The sequence below is a fragment of the Chaetodon auriga genome, chromosome 4 (genome assembly GCF_051107435.1).
Source record: "Chaetodon auriga isolate fChaAug3 chromosome 4, fChaAug3.hap1, whole genome shotgun sequence".
Classification (NCBI taxonomy): Eukaryota; Metazoa; Chordata; class Actinopteri; order Chaetodontiformes; family Chaetodontidae; genus Chaetodon; species Chaetodon auriga.
The window spans coordinates 1,314,615-1,335,000 of record NC_135077.1 but is presented as its reverse complement, the minus strand read 5'-3'; the positions used below and the strand labels follow the sequence as shown (position 1 = coordinate 1,335,000).

At 48.1% G+C, this 20,386-nt stretch overlaps 3 protein-coding genes across 6 annotated transcripts in view; 2 read left to right on the top strand and 1 right to left on the bottom strand.

The window, feature by feature from the left end:
• Window positions 1-9,049, top strand: part of rnf24 (ring finger protein 24) — a 25,605-nt gene extending 16,556 nt beyond the window's left edge. For 2 of the 4 annotated variants that reach the window (XM_076728412.1, XM_076728413.1), the window contains exons 4-6: window positions 182-223; window positions 4,102-4,181; window positions 5,544-9,043. In XM_076728412.1, coding sequence (XP_076584527.1) covers window positions 182-223; window positions 4,102-4,181; window positions 5,544-5,685 — 264 coding nt within the window. In that variant the 3' untranslated portion in view covers window positions 5,686-9,043. Of the gene's footprint in view, window positions 1-181; window positions 224-4,101; window positions 4,182-5,543 lie in introns of all 4 variants that reach the window. The other 2 variants (XR_013077086.1, XM_076728411.1) reach the window with 2 other exon arrangements.
• Window positions 9,050-11,379: 2,330 nt separating this feature from the next.
• ccdc86 (coiled-coil domain containing 86) lies at window positions 11,380-13,623 on the bottom strand. Its single transcript, XM_076728834.1, has 4 exons — window positions 12,991-13,623; window positions 12,498-12,627; window positions 12,342-12,416; window positions 11,380-11,552 (listed from the first exon to the last, which is right to left on the bottom strand). Exons 1-4 carry the CDS (start codon window positions 13,521-13,523, stop codon window positions 11,403-11,405), a joined length of 888 nt encoding a protein of 295 aa, XP_076584949.1. The 5' UTR covers window positions 13,524-13,623; the 3' UTR covers window positions 11,380-11,402.
• A 438-nt stretch (window positions 13,624-14,061) lies between these two features.
• Window positions 14,062-20,230, top strand: glb1 (galactosidase, beta 1). The gene is made up of 16 exons (XM_076727367.1): window positions 14,062-14,257; window positions 14,725-14,894; window positions 15,331-15,481; window positions 16,072-16,132; window positions 16,204-16,298; window positions 16,399-16,579; window positions 16,816-16,874; window positions 16,949-17,070; window positions 17,191-17,231; window positions 17,312-17,424; window positions 17,511-17,585; window positions 18,077-18,163; window positions 18,255-18,368; window positions 18,479-18,610; window positions 18,734-18,967; window positions 19,532-20,230. The coding sequence occupies exons 1-16, from the start codon at window positions 14,189-14,191 to the stop codon at window positions 19,784-19,786; spliced, it is 1,959 nt and encodes a 652-aa protein (XP_076583482.1). The 5' UTR covers window positions 14,062-14,188; the 3' UTR covers window positions 19,787-20,230.
• The last annotated feature ends 156 nt before the right edge of the window (window positions 20,231-20,386 follow it).

Sequence of the window (20,386 nt, the reverse complement as noted above, 5' to 3'; positions counted from 1 at the left end):
AACACACACACACACCTGTGCACTTACTGTCACCAGCAGCTGTGTTTCAGTCCATCGTCTCTGTCGCTCGGCCTGCTTCGTTTCTCGTTCATGTCGAGTCTCTTCTTGTATTCGTGGTTTCTGTGACGGCGTTGGCGTCGAGCTGTGACTGATCTTTGTCGTCTCTCATTTTGTCCCTCAGGTCATTCAGAAGGAAAAAGTCAAAGAGCTAAATTTGCATGAGGTAAGAACTCTTCTCCTGTGTTCAGTAGTTATCAGCTGATGACACGTAAACCCTGGTCTCAGTACACACTGCGCTCTTGTATCAGCTAGTTTGAACGAACCAGTCATGTACTGCTTCATTTAATCCTTCATTCGTGTACTTCTGTCCTCTTGTTGTTGTGCTGTGATGTGAATACCCACAATGCACTGTGCTCTCCACTGATGTAAGATACAGGGTTTGATCCTGAACATCAGCTTTGAGGTGGGGGTGATGCGTGTCAGCAGCAGACAGACGTCATTTGTCTGCACGTATCAGGACACGCAGGGACATTTGTGTGCTTCCACTGAGTGTTCAGCTTCTCCTCCACACTCATCGTTAGCTCCGTAACATTCGGCGCAGCTGTCCTGACGCGCTGTTGTGAAACAGAGCATCTTGTGGTCGAGTCATGAGCGGTCTCCCTCGCGTTGTTACGTAATGCTGGATTTCAGCGCGGCCTGCTTTGATGAATGCAGACGGCCGTTAGCATGTGAAGCAGCGTGGAAACGTGGTCGTCCTTGGCCAGGAGCGCTAACCCTTTAACACCGTCGTGAAAATGAAATGTGGACAGTCGCGTCTTCGTGCGCTCTGACTCGGGGCTCAACGCGCTCTCTTGTCATCAGTGATGGAATTTCCCACCGTTCCATCAGGCCTCTGCTTTTATTGTTTATGTTATTAGAAACGGAGGGAAAGCATCAGAAGGTGTCATGTGAGCGAAGCCTGTGACAGAACAACCAAGCTGTGTTTGTTTAAGGACAATAACATACTGACGCTCACATGCACGGCCGGGCGGCTGACCCACTTCTAAAGGCTCCCACGCCGACGGATCGCCCTGCAGACACGAGTTCAGGCTGGACCTCACAATCTTAAAGGAGCATCTAGAACAGGAGTGCTGGTCTGAGATCAGTTTACTGGTCACGCTGTGTTTACGTTTGATTGATGTGTAACCAAACCAGTCGTATGATTTGACCCCGTTTCCATCGAACTGTCTGAGAGCAACGCGGCTGAATGCTGCTGATCGCGTGTCGAGTGTCATATTGAAACACACCTTTAGGCCTTTTGGTACAGTTACACACACGTACATGCATGTATGGACACAGTACACAGGACACATGAGTACAGCCTGCTGTTAACAGGATGGCAGCAGTACTCTGACAGTACTCTGTGTTCAGCCTTTTGTGGTCAGGCTTTGTGTCAGTGGTGTTTTACTCAGAAACCAGGTCGTTGTGTAATCAGTTACTGGGAAAAGCTTGAAGGAACGTTTAAAACCGGAGAAGTCAGGATTAGTTTCAAAATGAGCAGGCTCAGAAAATAATGAAGATGTGGTGACGCTGAAATAGAAACACTCAGAAATGAAGTGATCAAACATCTGAGGCTGCCGTTACTCTACACGTTGAAAGATTACATGAAAAAATGTGTATTTCGGCTGCACTTGTGTATTTATTGTAGAAAGGTTTGTAAAGTTCGCCCATGATGACGCAGTATCCCGGCGTGGATGTGCAGTCTGCAGGCCAGCGCTCGTTCTGTGGTCCTCTGAGGGCATCTGTCCGATCGTCGTCTTGAAGGAGTCAAGTCTCCTGTTGTGTCTTTGGTTCATGTCCTCTGATTAGCTCAGATCTTCTCTGACGTGCTGCTGTGATATCACATTTTAGGTCAGCATTCACAGGAGCAGTGGTTACGATTGTGTCCTGTTGTTTTATTTTTCTGTCCATTGGGCTGGAGGTAATATTTCATGTTCCATATCTTTGTCTTAAAGTAATCGTAGCTGGCGTTATGAAGTTCAGAGTAACCGTTGCTGTTTTCATTGTGATAGCGTAGCTGCTTCCACTCTGACCTTGTTTTTGGTGTTAGATTAGATGGAAGGCCTGTTCGTATCGTGGTTTAGACAAATGGAAGAAAACGGCCACAGATCTGAAGACAGAGACAGTAAGAAGCACTCGGTATTAATCTGCTTGTTAATTGTTATTTACACAACAGAAAGTATGAAAAAAGTGGGTGAAAAGAGGAAAAGAAGTGATGCTAAAGATAAGAAAACAAGGACAACGTGTCCTCGAGACGAGAGATTCAGGAAGCGTCTGCTGGTCTGAATGTCCACCTCAGTGAACGAGTGCCTGCTCTGGCCACAAATAGCTTTTTGGGGATTATTCTGAGCGTCGGCTCCCCTCGTCTGTTCATTGACTCCTGTTTTAGTCCTGATCCGTTCGTTGGTGAGTGTTTCTGCTCCGCATTCGTTCAGGAAGAGGAACCATTAGTGTGGAAACACGTTGGTCTCGACAGGCAGAGGTCAGTGTGTTTTTCGATTCTTTGATCTGCTCCCGTTTTTTTCCATGTTCAGTTCATGTGTTTTGCCTGGAGTTTATTCACTGAACGGGGAGAAAGAGGTTCTGTCCAAAGTTGGCGAAGGCTGCCAGATCCCAGCTGTGAGCGTGACACCGCGGACAAAGCTCTGAAAAGAACAAAAACACCGATGCATTCACGAATGGAGAGAGCAAAGCAGACATCTTAACAGAGGATTATTCTCCATCCAGAAATCATCAGGAGACAGAGCTAAGAGGCCCCACGCTGCTCTTTTCATCCGTCCTTGTCCGTCCACCAGAATCTGTGGCTCGAGGAGTCACAGTTACAGAGTGAAACAGCCAGAAAGACGGTGTGCCAGGTTAAAAGCCTCTTTCACCAAACGGTTACCCGCTGGTTGGCTCAGGTTTGGTGTGGGAGGCTGTGTGGTTAAAATTCATCTTCTGCAGATTCTTGCTCATTTTCTCACAGTTGAAATATCCAGTCAGGAGCTGTGGGTCGTGTCTGTGAGCTGAGCTCTGTGGAGGCTGTAGTCAGCAGTCTGCTGCCTGCCGTACGTGTGGTGTCATGACAGCAGTGAGTTTCAGTGGGACGCTTCGTCCTGTGCACCTGGGAGCACCTTCACATCTTCCAGGAGGAGCTGGAGGAGGTGGATGGTGAGAACATCTGCTTGTCCTCCTGTGGCTGCATCCTAAAACCACACAGAGGGACGGATGGAGCTCATGTTTGCTCCACGCTGTGATGTGGACTGTGTCCCCCCTGGATGACACCTGGGGTGCACTGAGCAGATGTAAACCACCTTCATGTATTTGCAGTAGAACAGTGACGAACCAGCAGTCGGTTGTTTATCAAATCTGAAACAGATCCACATGTTACTCCACGTTTACCATGAGTAACTGTCACACACAGCCAGAACGGCTCGCTAGCGCAGGTCGCGACCTGCTGATGCCATTCCTGTTGACTGTGTGTAAAACTTACACACACACAGACAAACTACTCCAACTTGTCCATCAGGACTGACTCGGTGACCCTTAAAAGGACACGAGCTGGACACACGACCACAGTCCTCACGACTCTTAACCTGTTTGATATCTCATGAGAGGAGCTAACGGCACTGAGATCAGAGACTCCAACAGTCGTGTAGAAGGCGTGAAGACGTGATGAGGGTCTACTGATGTGTCTCTGGCTGTCTCTCAGACCTTTTAGTCTTTCTAAATCTCAGACTTTGGAAACAAAAGCTGAAACAAGTTGGTTTTTCATGTTCAGCGCAGTGATCTGTGACAGTGTTTCAGTGACAGGCAGAGAAAACATCGCCTCTGGCCGTCGCCTCTGGCCTCCGAGCGAAGCCTCCAGAGCCACTTCAGTCAGTTATTTAACAGAAGATGTCTGCGACCGACCGCTCGGCTCTTTGTGGCAAAGTCTTTGTGGATGTTGGCCAAAGTTTCCATGAGTTCTTGACCTCTGTTATTTGGATGATTTGTTTCCAACCCACCAACACAATCCTGACTGACCAAACAACCCGACCAGCCCGCTGACTCGCTGCCTCTCACCCCCCCCCTCTGTTTCAGATATGTGCAGTGTGCTTGGAGGAGTTCAAACAGAAAGATGAGCTGGGGATTTGTCCGTGCAAACATGCCTTTCATAGGAAGTAAGTATAAGGTTTTGTTGACATTCATGGAGACACACGCACACACACGCACACACACACACACACACACACACACACACACACACACACAGTCAAGGACACACAGATCGGTCCAGATTTCCTCGATAAAGTCATTTTCACAGGTCGTAACTCAGTTGTTGTGGTAAAGTCGCTGCTTGGACAGAATGCATGTTTGTGAACCTTAGAAAATGTCAGAATTGTGTGTGTTTGTGCTCAAACCAAAGCCCAGAGTGTGTGAGTGAGGACCCACTCTGAACATGATGGATTGCCTGAGCCAATTTTACCCCGCCCCCGTGCCCTGACCGTTTGAGCTGGGTTGTTTATATCAGCACGACACCTCCCCTGGCCTACTTTTCCCCCAGTTGCAGCTCGAGTGGTGACCACTCACTGAATCTGCTGTATAAACACGCCGTTCTGTGTGTGCGTGCAACGAAAGTCATGCTGTTTTACAGAGAAAACACACATTCCAGGCTGACCGTTACCGAAAACACTCAGCGGTGAAGAGCGGCCTCAGACAGACAAACAGGAAAGTTAAAGTGAAACAGGACATATGTTACATATATGAATTAGGACTGCAGCGACAGTCGACCCGCTGAAATATCTCCGAGGCAGAAATGAGCCAAAGATAATAAATGAATAATGATGTTAAACAGACTGAAGCAGCCAGTCCTTGTTTTGTCAAAGCTGGAACCAAAGCAGCATTAAAGGAAAAACTGAAACTAATCAGTGATCCAGTGATCCTGTGATCCAGTGCTCCCATGATCCAGTGCTCCAGTGCCCCAGTGATCCAGTGCTCCAATGATCCAGTGCCACTGTGATCCAGTGATCCAGTGCCCTTTCGATCCAGTGCTCCCGTGATCCAGTGCCGCTGTGATCCAGTGACCCAGTGCCCTTTCGATCCAGTGCTCCAGCGCCCCTGAGGACAACAGCACACGGGATACCACCAGCCAATAGCAGCTCATAAAGCCCTGATCCATCCACACAGAATCTCCTCTGTGATTGGACAAGCTCCAGGAAGTTGATTTTGATTCTCAGCATTTCTGAGTTTTCGTGGTGAAAATCGATGTGGACATCCAGAGGAAATGAAGCCTCTCCTGCCGTCTCTGCATGTGTTTTAATATATGTTCATGTTAACAGGAGCTTTGGAGAGTCTAAAATATCTGATGCACAATAATGATTGGTGTGTGTTTTTAATACATTTGAAAGGTTCTCTTCAGTCTGTTTTGTCCAAATTGTGCGTTTGAGACCTTGAAGGATTTCTGAGAGTTCCCTGGTTTGCTCTCTGCCCCCCTTCACTTCTGTCCGTCCTCTGACCAGGTACACATGCTTTTCTGTCCTCAGGTGCCTCATTAAGTGGTTGGAGGTGAGGAAGGTGTGCCCGCTGTGCAACATGCCCGTCTTGCAGCTCGCCCAGCAGGCCGGCAGCACGGACCCCCCCCTGCCAATACAGCAACCTCTGCCCGGCATCGAGAACCTGGTGTAGCAGAGCCAGACCCTCGCTCACAGCACACTACAGTCACACATCCCGTCACTCATACGCTCACCTGTACAGGTACACTTTGGTATGAGTCTGTGGACAGACCGGAGAACCCGGAGTTACAGCGCAGACGCTCACAGACGTGAGCCTGCGCCTCGTGTCCTCGCGTGGTTCACAGAAAGGATTTCCTGATATCAGCTCGGACTGACGGTCAACCCTTCGTGTTTTTCTTCTGGCGGACGATGAAGAAGAGTCGATGTAGAAGAAGTTTGGTTCTTGGCCAAGACGTGGTCGGTAACTTTTTCACAACCAAAGCACTTTTTCTGGGGACACCAGCTAAAGACCAGGAGTAACAAACACAAAAGCCAAGAAGTAGAACACACTAAAACACGATTTTCTTTTTTAACAAGCACTTTACGACAAGTCCAACCTTAACTGCTTGTGATCGTAGTAGCGAGGTCATGTTTTGTATTTCATCATTAACTATTATTTCTGTGTACAGTAAAAATGGGTTTTCATTGATTAGTGAACTTTGATTTTTAAAGAAAAAAAAGAATCTCAAAGGGACGACAATACCTGCGTGTTCTAATGACACACACACACACACACACACACACACACACAGTAGAAATGAAGCTCAAGCAGCCTCCAGACATCTTGTCTGACTAAATGTGAAAAGTTGAATGTGTTGAAGCCCAGACGTCTTCACACTCAGCCTGGAACCTGTTTCCTCGTCGCCTGTCCTCGTCTTCATCACTCTGTGACTGTTCTTATCATCCTTTTTTATTATCCAGTCAATACAGGAACAAATTATTCTTTCATTTAAGGAATTTACTGGGTAACATCCTGTAAATAGGAGTGCTGTTCGGCGCTTTCTCTCTACCTATATATCTATATATACAGATATAGATACAGACAGATGTATAGTCACCCGATTCAGGTCGTCTCCAACAGAAAACCTGACTTTCAAAGTTACTTCTTTAACTACTGTGATGATCTAAACCAGTATTAGTGTGTGTATGCTGCTGCTTTACAGAACAAACACTCGTACTGAGGCAGCACTAAAGGAAACGTCAGCGCTCCGCTGTGATTGGCTCTGCTGCAGCATCGTTTGGCAGGATGAGCGTCAGAACACAACAGCAGATGTCCAGTAGATTTATTGAAACTAGCATCACGTATCCTGATGGAGCGTGACGGCCGACTGGATGAAGAAGGCTTCTGCCGGCCGCCTCCACCCGTCGGATGATGTGTATTTATTGTTTAATTTATTCTACTTTCCTGGTACAGCTGCAGACTGACTGCATCAGCACCACCGCCCTCAGCGTGTCATCAGCACATCATTTGCTGTCACTTTGTAAAACTCATTCACACACGGAGGGCTGGGCGGCCCCCCCCCCCCCCCCCCCACACACACCCACCCATGCACCCCCCCCCCCCACACACACACACACACACACCCATGCACCCCCCCCATCCCCCCCCCCATGCACCCCCGCCGGGGCTGCCAGAGAGTCTGTGGTCAGCAGGTTGCAGTGAAGCAGCGTTTTCATTCACGTGCACACACACACACGCGCGTGCATCCAGGCTCGTTGTGCTTTGGGCTGCAGTGTTCTGGTGCTTTCGCCTCGCGCCCTCTTTCTCTGCGGCACACAGCGCTTTTTGTTGGCCGCTCAAACAGGAACCCTCCGCCCTGCCGGCTTTTGTGGTTATTTTTTTTGTCCTCGTGTCCTGTTAGCTGCAGTTAGTGAATGTGTTGTAGGTAAATGTGCTGATCTGATTCGGTGGCTTAAAAAAAGCTGTGCAGCGGAGCGGTGAAGAGAAGCTGGAGAATGACTTTGATTGACAGGCGACCGTCGAACGACGCCTTTAAATCTGTGATCAGACGAGTCCAAACACAAGAGAATCACAGTGAAACGTGGATGCTGCCTTCAGGGCCGACGGCTTAACGTGGTTAACGTTCACAAACATCACTGATGGCTTCTGATTGGTTTAGAAACATCGGACTCGTTTACATGAAGATGTGAAAGTTTTAAATAAAACACATCTGAAGTGATGATGACATTGACTTTATTCTCTGACACCAAACGCTGTCATGGAGCCGAGCGCGTGCACGCTTTTAAAAGGCTTTCACCGTCTGTGGCGGGAGAGCTTTGTCACGTGACCTCTGCCGTGTGAACGCTGTCATCTCGGCTGAACGTCTGCCCACAGGTTCCACAGGTACCTTTGGCGGCGGGGTGAGAGCAGGCAGCGAGGTGAAAGTGTGTGTCGCGTATCGCTCAGCTGTTCAGCCCCTTGACGAGGTCCAGTCCTCGGACGTGAACGCAGCATCATGTCTCTTCACTGTCTCTCACTGACGGTTCGGTATTTGGTACCTGTCTGCCTCTGTGGTTCTGAAGAGGCTGTGACTGGTTCACTGAACCTGCATCTCGCTGCTGATGCTGCAGCGTGAGAAGCATCATCATCATCATCATCATCATCATCATCATCATCACATTCTTCTCAAAGCTTCACTGAGGGCGCTCGTGGGCGAGCGTCGCGGCCTCGGCCCCTCAGAGATCACGTGTTTTGGAGCTCAGCCGATGACGTGAAGCTTCGTCCCTGCTGACGGTCTCAGAGAGTGAAGTTCAGAGAGCAGGAGGAGGTTTGATGTGAGAGCTGCTGTCAGCATCGTGACGTTGCCTCCGTCGTTGAATGTGTGTAGCCGTCGTGTCAGTCGTGTTTTCACATGAGGTGCACGTGAGATGCTCCTTCAGGTGGACTGAATGGCAGCTGAACACTTGCTGTCGTTCGGCCATCTTAAGTGTTGTGTTTGATTGTAAACACTTTTAGCCTTTCCACCTTTCCCTCCCTGTGTGCCGTCCTCAGCCCACCGAAACAAAGTGCCAACCCAAAATCAGCTGTTACCGACCCGAGTCTCAGCCAGTGAGATCGAATCCTGTCACATTTGGCCAAAAAATGACGAGCAACTGACGTCAGAGCTGCCCGTGAGTTAACGCCACCGTAAACAGACAGAACGAGCGTGATTGGCCCCCAGGTCAGGTGTTCTGGTTGGTTTGATCTCCATCACTGCCTCCCTGAAGTGAACTTCCTTCTTGTTATTTATTCCTCTGTAGCCCCCCCGTTAACACTGATCCCGTTTGTGGACTCTCACAGACATTATTTGTAAAACTAAGAATTCTGCAGCAGAATATTTTTGAGACGATGCTGTACAGTATTTGTAAGCTCTATTTTTGTACATTGCTATTTTGGAGAAAATATTCTTCCTTTTTTTTTTTTTCTTTTCTTGTTTTTGCTAATTTCATGTTTATTCATTTTAAGAAAATGTTGCATGTGACTGACTTGAACTGTAAATAAAATTTCCAGGTTTTGGAAAGATTTGAGTGTTTTTCTTTGACCAACAGTCAAAATTCAGAAAATCTATTGATTAGAAATAAATTCAACATTTGATGGAAAGTGATCGTGCGTCTCTCTCAGGTTGTCCAGGCACTGAAGACTGAGCTCAGAGCTCAGATGGATTGTTTTAAGGATTGTGTAATAGCGCCACCTTGTGGTTGTTCAGCATGAGTTCAGCCTTGCTGTGAACCTGGACTCTCTGATACTTAATTCTCATTTTTCCTACGTTGCTGCGGTCCTTAAAGTGACCTTTTCAAGCCCTCCAGTGTTAGCACGTGGTGTCATTGTCGTTGCTGCTGAAAACGAGGAGAAAGGCGTGAATTCATTCATTCATCTTGATTCTGATGGACACATGAGAGCAGATAGAGACAGTTCCGGTCGGACCGGATCACCTGTCACACGTGGTTTTCCAGAAGTCACTCAGTGTCACCTCAGGTCAGACTGTGATAACGAGACAAAAACTGATCGTTCAGCTGAGAAGTCTCACCTTCAGATGGTTCGTTTGTCCAAAAGTCAAAGACATGAAGTTTTAATCTCATATCAGAGAAAGAAAAACATTAACAGGCTCAACGTCTGAGAAGCTGGTAGCATCTTTCAATCGACTAATCAAATAATCAATGAATAGTTTCATGTCTACAAACAATTTGAATTTTTTTCTGTGTAGTTTTAAAATGTGGACTCAGAAGATGAAGATCAAAACAATGACGAGCAGCTCAGTGAAGTCAAAGTTCAGCAGAGGAACAAATCATGAACGATCACAGGTGTCAGGTGTCCAATCAGAAGAGACGGGACTGTTTGAAGTGAAACACACAGAATGTGATGATCGTGAAACAGTGAAACTCAGATGACAGATGAAAATGATTTCCTCACTGAGAATCAGTTGTTTCTAAAAAGTTTCGTCAGCGGCACCAACAGACTGGAGAAGCTGTGAAACGCTACAAGGAAGCAGCTTGAGGAACATCTCAGTTAATTAGTTTACCTGGCCATAGGTGAGTCACGTGATTGGCTATAAAAGAGCCTCCCGGAGGGGTGGAGTCTGTCTGAGGTGAAGATGAGGAGGCTTCATCACTCTGTGACGGACTGAGCAGAACAGTTCAACGATTCAAGAAGGTTTTCAACTAAAGCTGCAAAGAATCTGTGGATTCAGTTCAAAGGCAGGGGGGGGGGCACCTGCACACCTGCACACCTGTGACGGCTCCATTAATGCTGAACCACATATTCAGGTTTTTGAGCAACATGCTGCCGAATAGACGAAGTCATTTTCAGCCAGACGATGTCAAAGCACATTCTGCTCAAATCTTATCTTATCTTATCTTATCTTATCTTATCTTATCTTACAGAGCCAAACATGAGACCAAACTTCACTCAAACGTGTCGCTGCATCAAACCCTGAACATCATTTTTAAAAACAGTGAAAATTCTCAGTTTCATCATTTCATGTTTTCTTCGTACTCTCTGAATCAAATGTGGAGTTTCACTCTTTTCCAGATCATCACATCCTGATTCTGTTTCACAGTCCCGACATTTTTTGTCGAGTCAATTCTGGAGGCAGTCAACGTCTCGCTGCTCTTTGTCCTCTGGGGGGCGCCACACATCTGTCCAGTTCACCGTTCGGCTCTCATCGTATGGACCGTCAGAAGATGCTCAGATGTGTTTTCTATCTGTGACTTGGTGAAAGACAAACTCCAGGTGGCGGACATGAGTCCATCCACACGAATCACTGAAGGCTATGAGGAGCCAGTGGGAGCAGCCTGGGGGGGGGGTAACATCTGCTGTGGGGGTGAAGACCCTCCTGCCCACAGGTGTTTAACGGACCAACATTCAGGACTGAAGCAGCTGTTTGGTTCACAGAATTCTTAAATTATTCCTCAAACCATTGGAGGACAAAGACACGCGGGGACAGGAAGTGTCCCCTGGATGGACGGACGGTGTTCTGCAGTGATTAACTGTTCTGACATCGAGGATTATGATGATCCTCCGTCCGACTGCAGAAACCTGATGAGGACGAATCATTTCTCATTCTTAACGTAAATACAGAAGCTGTTGATTTGATGAGAATCTGAACTTTAATGATGTTACAGACACTTTGTGAACCACCTGCTGTCTTTGTGTATCCTTCAGCTGATCTCAATATATTGATCTGAAACACGCTGATATTGATCATTTATTGATCACCTCGTCATCTCAAGTTTAATAAAGCACATTTCATCTTTGAGTGAACGACAGTCACGAACCTGAATCTTATTTTAACTTAACTCTTCTTCTGCTGTTTGTGTGAACAGAAACCAGACATGAAGCACGCAGACGTGGAGGACGTGCGTTTTATTGTTTCAGTCTTTGGGCGCCGTCGTGTCACTTCCTGGCCGTTCGCTCTTGGCGCTCTGCTTCTGTGACCTGTGCAGCAGAGCCAGCGTGTCGCGCTTCTCCACCCGCCGCAGCTGCTTCTTCTTCATCCTCTTGATCTTCGCCGTGTTCTTGATCTGGGACACAGAATTTAAACACGTTAAACTTTTCTTCTTCTCCTCTCCACAACTTTAATGTCGCTCTGACTACGGCAACACGGTCAAAATTAGCATCGTGGTGTTTTTCAGATGTTTCCATAATTTCACAAATTTCTGCAAAAATCACATGAAATAAACTCCTGACGTCATTTTCTGTGTCATATATAACATCTAATCACTCTGATTGGCTGAGAGGCGACGACGCGTGACATCACAGAGCTCTCCTGACATCATCGCAGCAGCTGTTTGATCAGGATTATTTACATTTGCTAGTTTCGACGGCGGGAAGCATCAAACACATCTGACGATGGGATCGTTTCATCTCAAGTATGAAAAGATTTCTGGTTTCTGTGCGATCGTGTCGACGGACAGAAGACGAGTGAAGGTCAAACAGTTTTCATGAAGTGTGTCTGAATTCACGCGGATTTCTAAACGTTCTCCAGACTCTCTCCTCTGTTTGAACCCTGTGTGTCACGGAGGCCATCTTTACTTTGGTCAAACGTTTGGGCCCCTCATCAGTTGAGAGTCACTGGGTTTAACTTCCTGGCTGCGGTTTCCTCGTTAATCACTGCTGTGAATCAGCGGGTTCGGTTCCACATGTGGACCTTCACCTTGACTCTGTGGCCGTTTGGGTGATTCTGCTGCAGACAGCAGTGTGTTCAGAGAAGAGCGAGCAGAGTCACGTTCATCCTCTCATACTCTGAACTGAGGTGAGATTGTGTGGTTGGTGCATCCTACAGATGTCTGTGTGCTCATTGGTCGACGTACCACTTGCACGATCTCTGCTTTGCGTTCGTTCTCTGCGCGACGCTTCAGGTTTTCTTCTCTCCTCTTCCTCTTCTCCTGCAAAGTGGGGAAACAAACAGTAAATGTAAGAAGAGCTTCACCGTGACCTGAGCTGAGCCATCACACGGGTTCAATCACCTCCTTCTGTCTGGCCTTCTCCTCTTTGAGCTGCAGAGAATACTGTTTGACCAGGTCCTTCTCCCGCTTGGCCGCCATCTTCTTCTCCCAGGATGAACACAGCGGTTTGTCTCGCACCAGAGCAGAAAACCTGAGGGACGAAGCAGACGGCAGGTGAGTGGACGACGGGAGACACCTGAAGCTGCAAAGGACCCGCCTGATGTTTGCAAGCTGCCAGAGGTCAGTGTTCACTTTACATGAGCAAACGTAGAAATACACGGAATACTACTCTCTCTACGTACTCTGGTACAAGTCCTGCGCTCAGACCTGTCTTCAGGTATCAGAGACAACACGTCCTGCAGTACTAACTGTTCAGCTCCAGTTACTGATGAACGGACGTTCATTCATTCACTGTTGGCTGGTTTCATCTCTACTGGTGGGTTTTATTAGTCTCTGAAATGAATGCAGTGAAGTGTCTGTATGCGGGACCTTTGCCGCACCGCGGGGCTCTCACCTCTGCTTGTTGCGGTTTTTCCAGACTCTGCCGGACTTGGGTTTTCCCAGCGGAATGACCGGATTCTGTTTCCCACTCGACCCCAGACGAGGCTTCTTCGTTGGGACGGTCTCGGTCTTCACGGGCCCCGTTTCTGGTCCGGGCTGATGAGCGTCTCCGCTCCCGTTAACGTCAGATCTGCGTGTATCTGCCGCGGCGGCCTCCGCGTGCGGCTCCGCTGGCTCTGCGCCGACACGCGGCTCCGGTTCCGCGGACATAGCGAGCTTCTCCTCGGGTACACTCTCGGGTCTCCGCTCTGCCACCTCCGTGTTTTTCTCCTCCACCGCCGGCAGCTCCTGGAGGACAGACCTCCTTGTTCTCCGGGTGGGAGTCCGCACCGGGGTTTCTGAGTCCAGCAGTGCGGCAGGAGTGCGCACTTTGCGGCCGCTGCGGGTCCGTCTGGTCTCAGGCGGCGGCTCCTGAACCTCCTCCTCCACGCGCTCCGCCTGAGCCCCGGTCTGTTCTTCTGTCGTGACTTTCTGCCTCTTTGACATCTTTTTAATTACTCTGATCAAACCACATTACTCAGAAAAACTTAGGAACCCACGTGTGCCCAACGCCAGCGTTGTGTACGTTGCGTTACTTCCGCATCTACAGCGGATGGTAAATAACGTGCTGCCACCTACAGGCCTGGAGTGTGAACTGCAAACTGCTCTGCACAAACCTCAAGTCAAGCCAAGAAAAACAGACAAAACTAAATTAAATAACACCAAGATTAGAACAAGTGGATTCAGAGAGCCTTTGAAAATCTCTAAAAATCAGTGAAACATCTTTCAAAAAGTTCAAATCAGCTAATGAACGATAATAATCTCATCTGAACGTTTTTCTTTCCTGCTGCTTCAGTTTATTCTATTTTTCATTGATACCATCGTCTTCTTTAAAGTCTGTTTCAGGTTCATCTTTCCCCACACTGCCGACAAATTCCAAAGCTGCTGTTTTTTCTCATTTTATCACCTGAAGCCACATAAATTTAACGCTCAACGCCGCCGCCTGCCGACAGGAAGCGTTCTTACACCTCAACGACGCAGCGTCACATGACTTTACTTCCGCATCTCCTGACGCTGCTCTCATTCAAAACAAGTCGAGTATTCAGGGAGTTCGAGCCAGAAGTGAGTGAGTGGAAGCAAATGCTGCAGGAAACGGCGCAGTGATTCAGATCATGTCTCAGGTGTCTCTGCTCAGGTGTGGATGCGTCCTGCTGCTGCTGCTGCTGCTGTGTGGACACTCAGTGAGTACCTCTGACTCCTCACAGGAGCCTGCAGCCACAATCTGATGAAGAACTGCCACCAAATTCACCTCACAGGCCTGAAACGTGCTGTCAGACTGAACCTAATGTGAGCTGAGATGCTCAAAGATGAAAAGATAAGGCTCATATTTCAGTTAGAAGTTCAGTAAAACAGACACTTTCCTTCCTATTCCTGTGTGTGTGTGTGTGTGTGTGTGTGTGTGTGTGTGTGTGTGTATACATCCCCTCTGCATGGTGTTAAATACCTTTAAGGTTTTAATGAAAAGCATTAGTACATTCAAAAAGTGTTGCTTTTCTCAGACTGAAGCAGCGCGTGTGAATGACACATCTACACATCTGACAGTCAGCTGACGTGTCAGCCGAGCTCCACACCTTAAAAACAGGAAGCTGTCCTCACACCGTGGAACAGGAGGTGAAGTGATGCTGAACTCTGATGTGTTGACCTGCAGCTCGCAGCCCCTCGTTCCTTCAGCGTGGATTACGAGAGCGACTGCTTCCGGAAGGACGGCGAGGAGTTTCGTTTCATATCGGGGAGCATCCATTACAGCAGGATCCCCAGGGTCTACTGGAGGGACCGGCTGCTCAAGATGTACATGGCGGGCCTGAACGCCATCCAGACGTAGGTTTGACTCCGGTTTGTTCTGCACTCACAGAAAAAACTGAGGCTGCTCCTGTTTCTGACGAGCTTTACGCTGCAGTCGCTCACGAAAAGGCAGCATTGATCAGCAGTCACATCGAGATGAGACCTGCATCGATCGGTCCATCTGTGAAAAGTCCTGATTCTCTGGTCCCAGCCCCTCAAATCTGAATGTTTCCATCTGTATTTTCTGTATTTGGGACAGGTGTGGTTTGTGGTCTCTAGAATCCCAAAGAGTGGATTAAAAGTCAGTCCTTATAAACCAGGTTCTGAAGGAATCAGCCAGTGAAGTCTTCCTCCTGCTGCTGCTTTAATGTTTTAGTATGAGCCCAGGACTCCCTGAGTCTCTGTCAGCCAGCCTCAGTCATAAGTACTCTGTGTGTGTTTGGGTGATACTGATACTTCATTCACACTGAAGGTACGTCCCCTGGAACTACCACGAGGACTCTCCAGGCCAGTACAGTTTCAGCGGGGACCGAGATGTGGAGCATTTCCTCCAGCTGGCCAAAGACATCGGCCTGCTGGTCATCCTCCGGCCTGGACCCTACATATGTGCAGAGTGGGACATGGTGAGGATTCGGGTGGCGTTCAGAGGGAGCCAGGAAACGCAGAACAGAGTGAACTCATAGTAAATATCAGAATCAGTGAGGATGCGTTTGGTGTCGGACGTCAGTTTTTAGGTGAAAACTGGTTCTCCAGATGTTCAGAGGAGAGATCCTGAAGTACTTGATTATTTTCACCTCATGCTGCTTTAACTTGTACTTCAACACATCTCAGTCCAGATTATACACACAGAACATGTGATCACATGTGATGCGTTCATGAACCGAAGTACCCGACAGTATCAGTATGTATCAGAACATGAGCCGATGATGTAGATCTGATAGATGCATCCAGGCTGATATCAGATATTGGTCTGAGACTCAAATAACTGGATCAGATACTGGTTTAACTCGTACTGAAGTATTTGTACTGTGGTATTTGAATAGTTTGTCAGTACTTCCTCCTCTTTGCTATCTGTTAGTTTCATACCAGGATGAGACAGGACAGCTAAATCAGACAGAAGCAAGAAGAAGCTGAGATCAGCTAAAATGGAGTCAGATGGTCACAGTTCTTCTTCTTCTTCTTCTTCTTCTTCTTCTTTGTCTCTGTCGATCAGGGGGGGCTTCCCGCCCGGCTCCTCAACAAGAAGGACATCGTGCTGCGCTCGTCAGATCCAGGTGAGAGTCAGAGCGAGGCGGGTTGAGTGATGAGGCGTCGTCACGGCCTCACTGAACGTCGTGTGTTTCAGATTACCTGGCCGAGGTGGACATGTGGATGGGGAGGTTACTGCCAATGATGAAGCCTTATCTCTACCACAACGGGGGTCCGATCATCACTGTGCAGGTGAGTCTGGGGGTCTGATCTCTGCAGGTGTGTGTGTGTTATGTGTCTCTGCAGCCCTCAGTCACGACTCCCCCCCCCCCCCCGTGCCTCTGTTGGGTAGGTGGAGAATGAATATGGCAGTTACTTCACATGTGACTACAACTACATGCGTCACCTTTTGAGGCTGTTCCGGTTTCACCTGGGCGACGAGGTGGTGCTCTTCACCACGGACGGCGCCGGGGTCAATTACCTGAAGTGCGGCGCGTTGCAGAACCTCTACGCCACGGTTGACTTTGGGCCTGGTAGGTGTCAGGTGTCTGGTCCGTGTTCAGGTGGTTAAAGGTTCAGCTGTTCATGTTTCACCAGTTACATGCTTTTACTGTGAAGCTGCAGCTGTAGGAAATTTGCATTAGCAGTAACTTAATACTGCGTTTATTCCGGAACGTCCAGACTGACGCCCAGTTTGTGACACTGTGGATGATGCTGGGATTTAAAGCCCTGTAGGAATGATCTGGTTGAACCTTTGTGTGACTCTCAGGTGGAAATGTGAGCGCTGCCTTCGAGGCGCAGAGACACGCTGAACCTCGTGGACCTTTGGTAAGTGTTTCCCTCCATCTGCCTTTGAAAAGCACCCGGGTTCATTCTCACAGGGTCTCCTCGTTCGTGAACAGGTGAACTCTGAATTTTACACCGGCTGGTTGGACCACTGGGGCTCCCGTCACGCCGTCGTGTCGACTGCCACTGTGGCCAAATCCCTCAACGAGATCCTGGCCATGGGAGCAAACGTCAACCTGTGAGTTCACATCAGACACACTGATGGGCGACGACACACGAAGTCGACGCTAAGCTAACGCCAGAAATGTGCACGAGTTGTTATGATGTCAGCATCTCAGCGCCAGGTCTCTCCTCACAGGTACATGTTCATCGGAGGAACAAACTTTGGATACTGGAACGGTGAGGGACCGACTGCTTTAAGAGACCGTTCAGTCATTTGGATCTTTTCTTGACCCTCTGCTCACCTGTTCATCCCTCAGGTGCTAATTCTCCCTACGCCGCACAGCCCACGAGCTACGACTACGACGCCCCGCTGACGGAGGCGGGTGACCTCACAGAGAAGTACTTTGCCATTCGAGAGGTGATCAGAATGGTGAGAAGGTTTGCTTTGAAACGTCACTGCAGCTGTGTGTCGTAGTTTATGACATCTGGAAGAACTGATCCATCTTTTCACATCAGTACCGAAACGTACCCGAGGGGCCGATACCTCCGACGACTCCAAAGTACGCGTACGGGACCGTGGTGATGACAATGGTTCGTACACTTCAGTCCTGTCTCTGTGTGAAGTTATTTAAGGCTTCAGAGCAACTTGTTTTTGATTTACAGCCCAGATTCCAGAGCAGTTCAGGTGTGTGAAACATCAGTGAAACAGAACATGATCAGCTGATTCGATCCTCTCGGACAGAAACTGTTGTCTTATTGTGAATCTGATGCAGCAACACGTTTCACAGACTGAAAGATGTGGAACGCTCCAAAAACACCTGTTTGAACATTCCACAGGTAAACAGGCTGATAACAGGTGAGAGGATCATGATTGGGTATGAAAGGGGCGTCCTGGAAAGACTCAGTCGATCACAGAGGATGGAGCGAGTTCACCACTTTGAACACATGAAGGATGAAGGAGATGAACACATGAAGCTGCTGTTTGATTATTGATGATCGATTGTGGTTTTATTTCACGCAGCGTTCAGACTGTTTTGGAATTTGTAAAACATGAAGAAGTAACACTAATGTTCCTCCTGCAGCTCCAGACGGTGACCGATGCTTTAGAAAACCTGTCGTTCGGCCCCGTGAGAAGCTCGAATCCTCAGACGTTCACTGAACTCAAGCAGGTTTGGTTTTTTGTTTTTTGTTTTTTCTGTCAGATGATTGATTTTGGCTTCTTTTTTTAGCTGTTGTTGTATCTGTGTCTGTGTCCTGCAGGCCTTTGGTTATGTCCTCTACAGGACCACTCTGCCTGTTAACTGCACCACGCCGACTCCTCTGTCATCGCCGCTGAACGGCGTCCATGACAGGGCGTACGTGTCGGTGGACGGGGTGAGTCGTATCGTTCCTTCTCGGCTATCACACGCTGTCAGTGTGTCTGTGGCTCAGAGGAAAGTGTTTCAGTATCAGTGCTGAAAGTCGGGCATCGTATCCTTCTTCAGGTGTCTGTCGGGGTTCTTGAAAGGAACATGGCCTTAACGGTGAACGTGACGGGGGCGGCCGGCAGCCGGCTGGACATCCTGGTGGAGAACATGGGCCGAATCAACTACGGAAAAGGCATCAACGACTTCAAGGTTTTTTTCAGCTCTATTTTAAACTTCCCTGGAGGTCAGATGCAGAAATGAAGCGTTCTGTGATGGAAAGCTTGTCTCCGTCCAGCTGATTGGTCGCCTCGTTGACTCTGCTGGTTTCTGCAGGGCCTGGTGTCCAGCCTGACTCTGGGCGCAGACACGCTGCAGGACTGGACCATGTTCAGCCTCCGTATCGATGAAGCGGTCCGTCTGGGCCTTCTGGATGAAACCAGACCATCAGTCGCCCCTCAGCCCGCCGCTTTCTCCCTTCCAGCCTTCTACCAGGGAAGCTTCGTGATTCCTGACGGCATCCCAGACCTCCCCCAGGACACCTTCATCAGTCTGCCCCGGTGGAAGAAGGCATGTCACCGTTCAGGACGTTTCATTAGAGCTGAGGCCATTTCACTCCTTAAAGTGTCTGTGCAGCGTGTGAGCGGATCAGGACACGAAGCTTAACGTCCTGTTAAAACAAGCAAAGAGCAAAAACAAACAACTGACAAACATCAAGAAGAAGAAAAAAACAGAATGCAAAGTTCATAAAAATGTCAGGAAAACTCATCTCTGATTAACTAATCGGCTCAAAATTCATCCAAATCGCTCGTTTCACACAAACGTCCTGCAGTTCTTGAGTTCACTGTTTGGGATAATTTTCATCAGCTGATGTTTTGAATATAATCCAGAAAATGATTTAGTCAGATTATCAGTTCACTCAATGATAGAAAAGGGGAAACGTTGGTAAAGGCCTAATAATCATATTAAATATTGAGTTTGACCAGATGAGAAACAGACATTTGTGTTTGACTCAACAGGCCAAAACTGAAAACATCAGCTTGATTTTTTTCAATGAAAACAAATAATTAAATAAGTATAATCTTTATGTGCAGTTCTGCTCTGAATATGAGAAAAAGTGTTTTTTTCTTTCAGGGTCAAGTTTGGATCAACGGCTTCAACGTGGGACGTTACTGGCCGGCCCGCGGCCCTCAGCTGACGCTCTTCGTCCCCGCCAGCATCCTCAGCACGGCCGCCGCCAACAACGTGACGGTGCTGGAGCTGGAGGAGGCCCCCTGCAGCTCGGGGCCGTGCAGGGTGGAGTTCACCGCCTCCCCCATCCTGAACGCAACAGTCCAGTCTGACCACCGGCAGCGCTGGAGGCTCTTTACCAAAGATGACTTGTTGTGATGATGAGGGAATACTCTGTCTGACTTTAAGAAGCTCTAATCTGTGACTGAAGCTCGTCTGAGGCTTCACATCAATGATCAAATGTGCATTTTTGGAAAGTGGAGAAATTTTCAGCCAAATGTTTGAGGCCGTCTCTACCTCACTGACTTTCATTCAAAGCCTTTTTTTGTCTTCGCAAAGGGATGACCGCCAACAGAAGCACTGCCAAACATCACAGCAGTCTTTATTTCAGAGAGCCTTTTAGTTTTAATGTGACGAACATGTCTGGGAAACACTTCAGGTATGATCAAACAGCTACAGATATATTTTGTGGCTGCTGGTGTGAAGCTTATGTTGCTTTTGCTTTTTGCACTCTGAACCCATCTGATCTAACACTTGTAAAGCCTTTTAAAATAAAGAGTATGATTTGATTTTACTCCATCAGCTTTCTTACTGTGTGAAGGGATGCGTGTGAGACATGTGAGTATTACTACAAGACAGACAGAATATTTAAAGTGTTCTTGTAAACAACTGTGACCAGGATTGGTACTGAGCAGCACATTTTACAGTTGAGAAATAAACTTGTTAAAGCTCTCTGGAGGACAAACTGTGCACTATAAC

Bases quoted from the DNA above. Each gene is read 5' to 3' on its own strand.
- ccdc86 (XM_076728834.1), bottom strand. From the start codon at position 13,523: ATGTCAAAGAGGCAGAAAGTCACGACAGAAGAACAGACCGGGGCTCAG. The intron at 12,417-12,497 runs GTGATTGAACCC...CCCACTTTGCAG, and splicing joins AGAAGGCCAGACAGAAGGAG to GAGAAGAGGAAGAGGAGAGA. The intron at 11,553-12,341 runs GTACGTCGACCA...TCTGTGTCCCAG, and splicing joins AAGCAGAGATCGTGCAAGTG to ATCAAGAACACGGCGAAGAT.
- glb1 (XM_076727367.1), top strand. From the start codon at position 14,189: ATGTCTCAGGTGTCTCTGCTCAGGTGTGGATGCGTCCTGCTGCTGCTG. The intron at 18,611-18,733 runs GTTTTTTTCAGC...TGGTTTCTGCAG, and splicing joins AAGGCATCAACGACTTCAAG to GGCCTGGTGTCCAGCCTGAC. The intron at 18,968-19,531 runs GCATGTCACCGT...TTTTTCTTTCAG, and splicing joins GTCTGCCCCGGTGGAAGAAG to GGTCAAGTTTGGATCAACGG.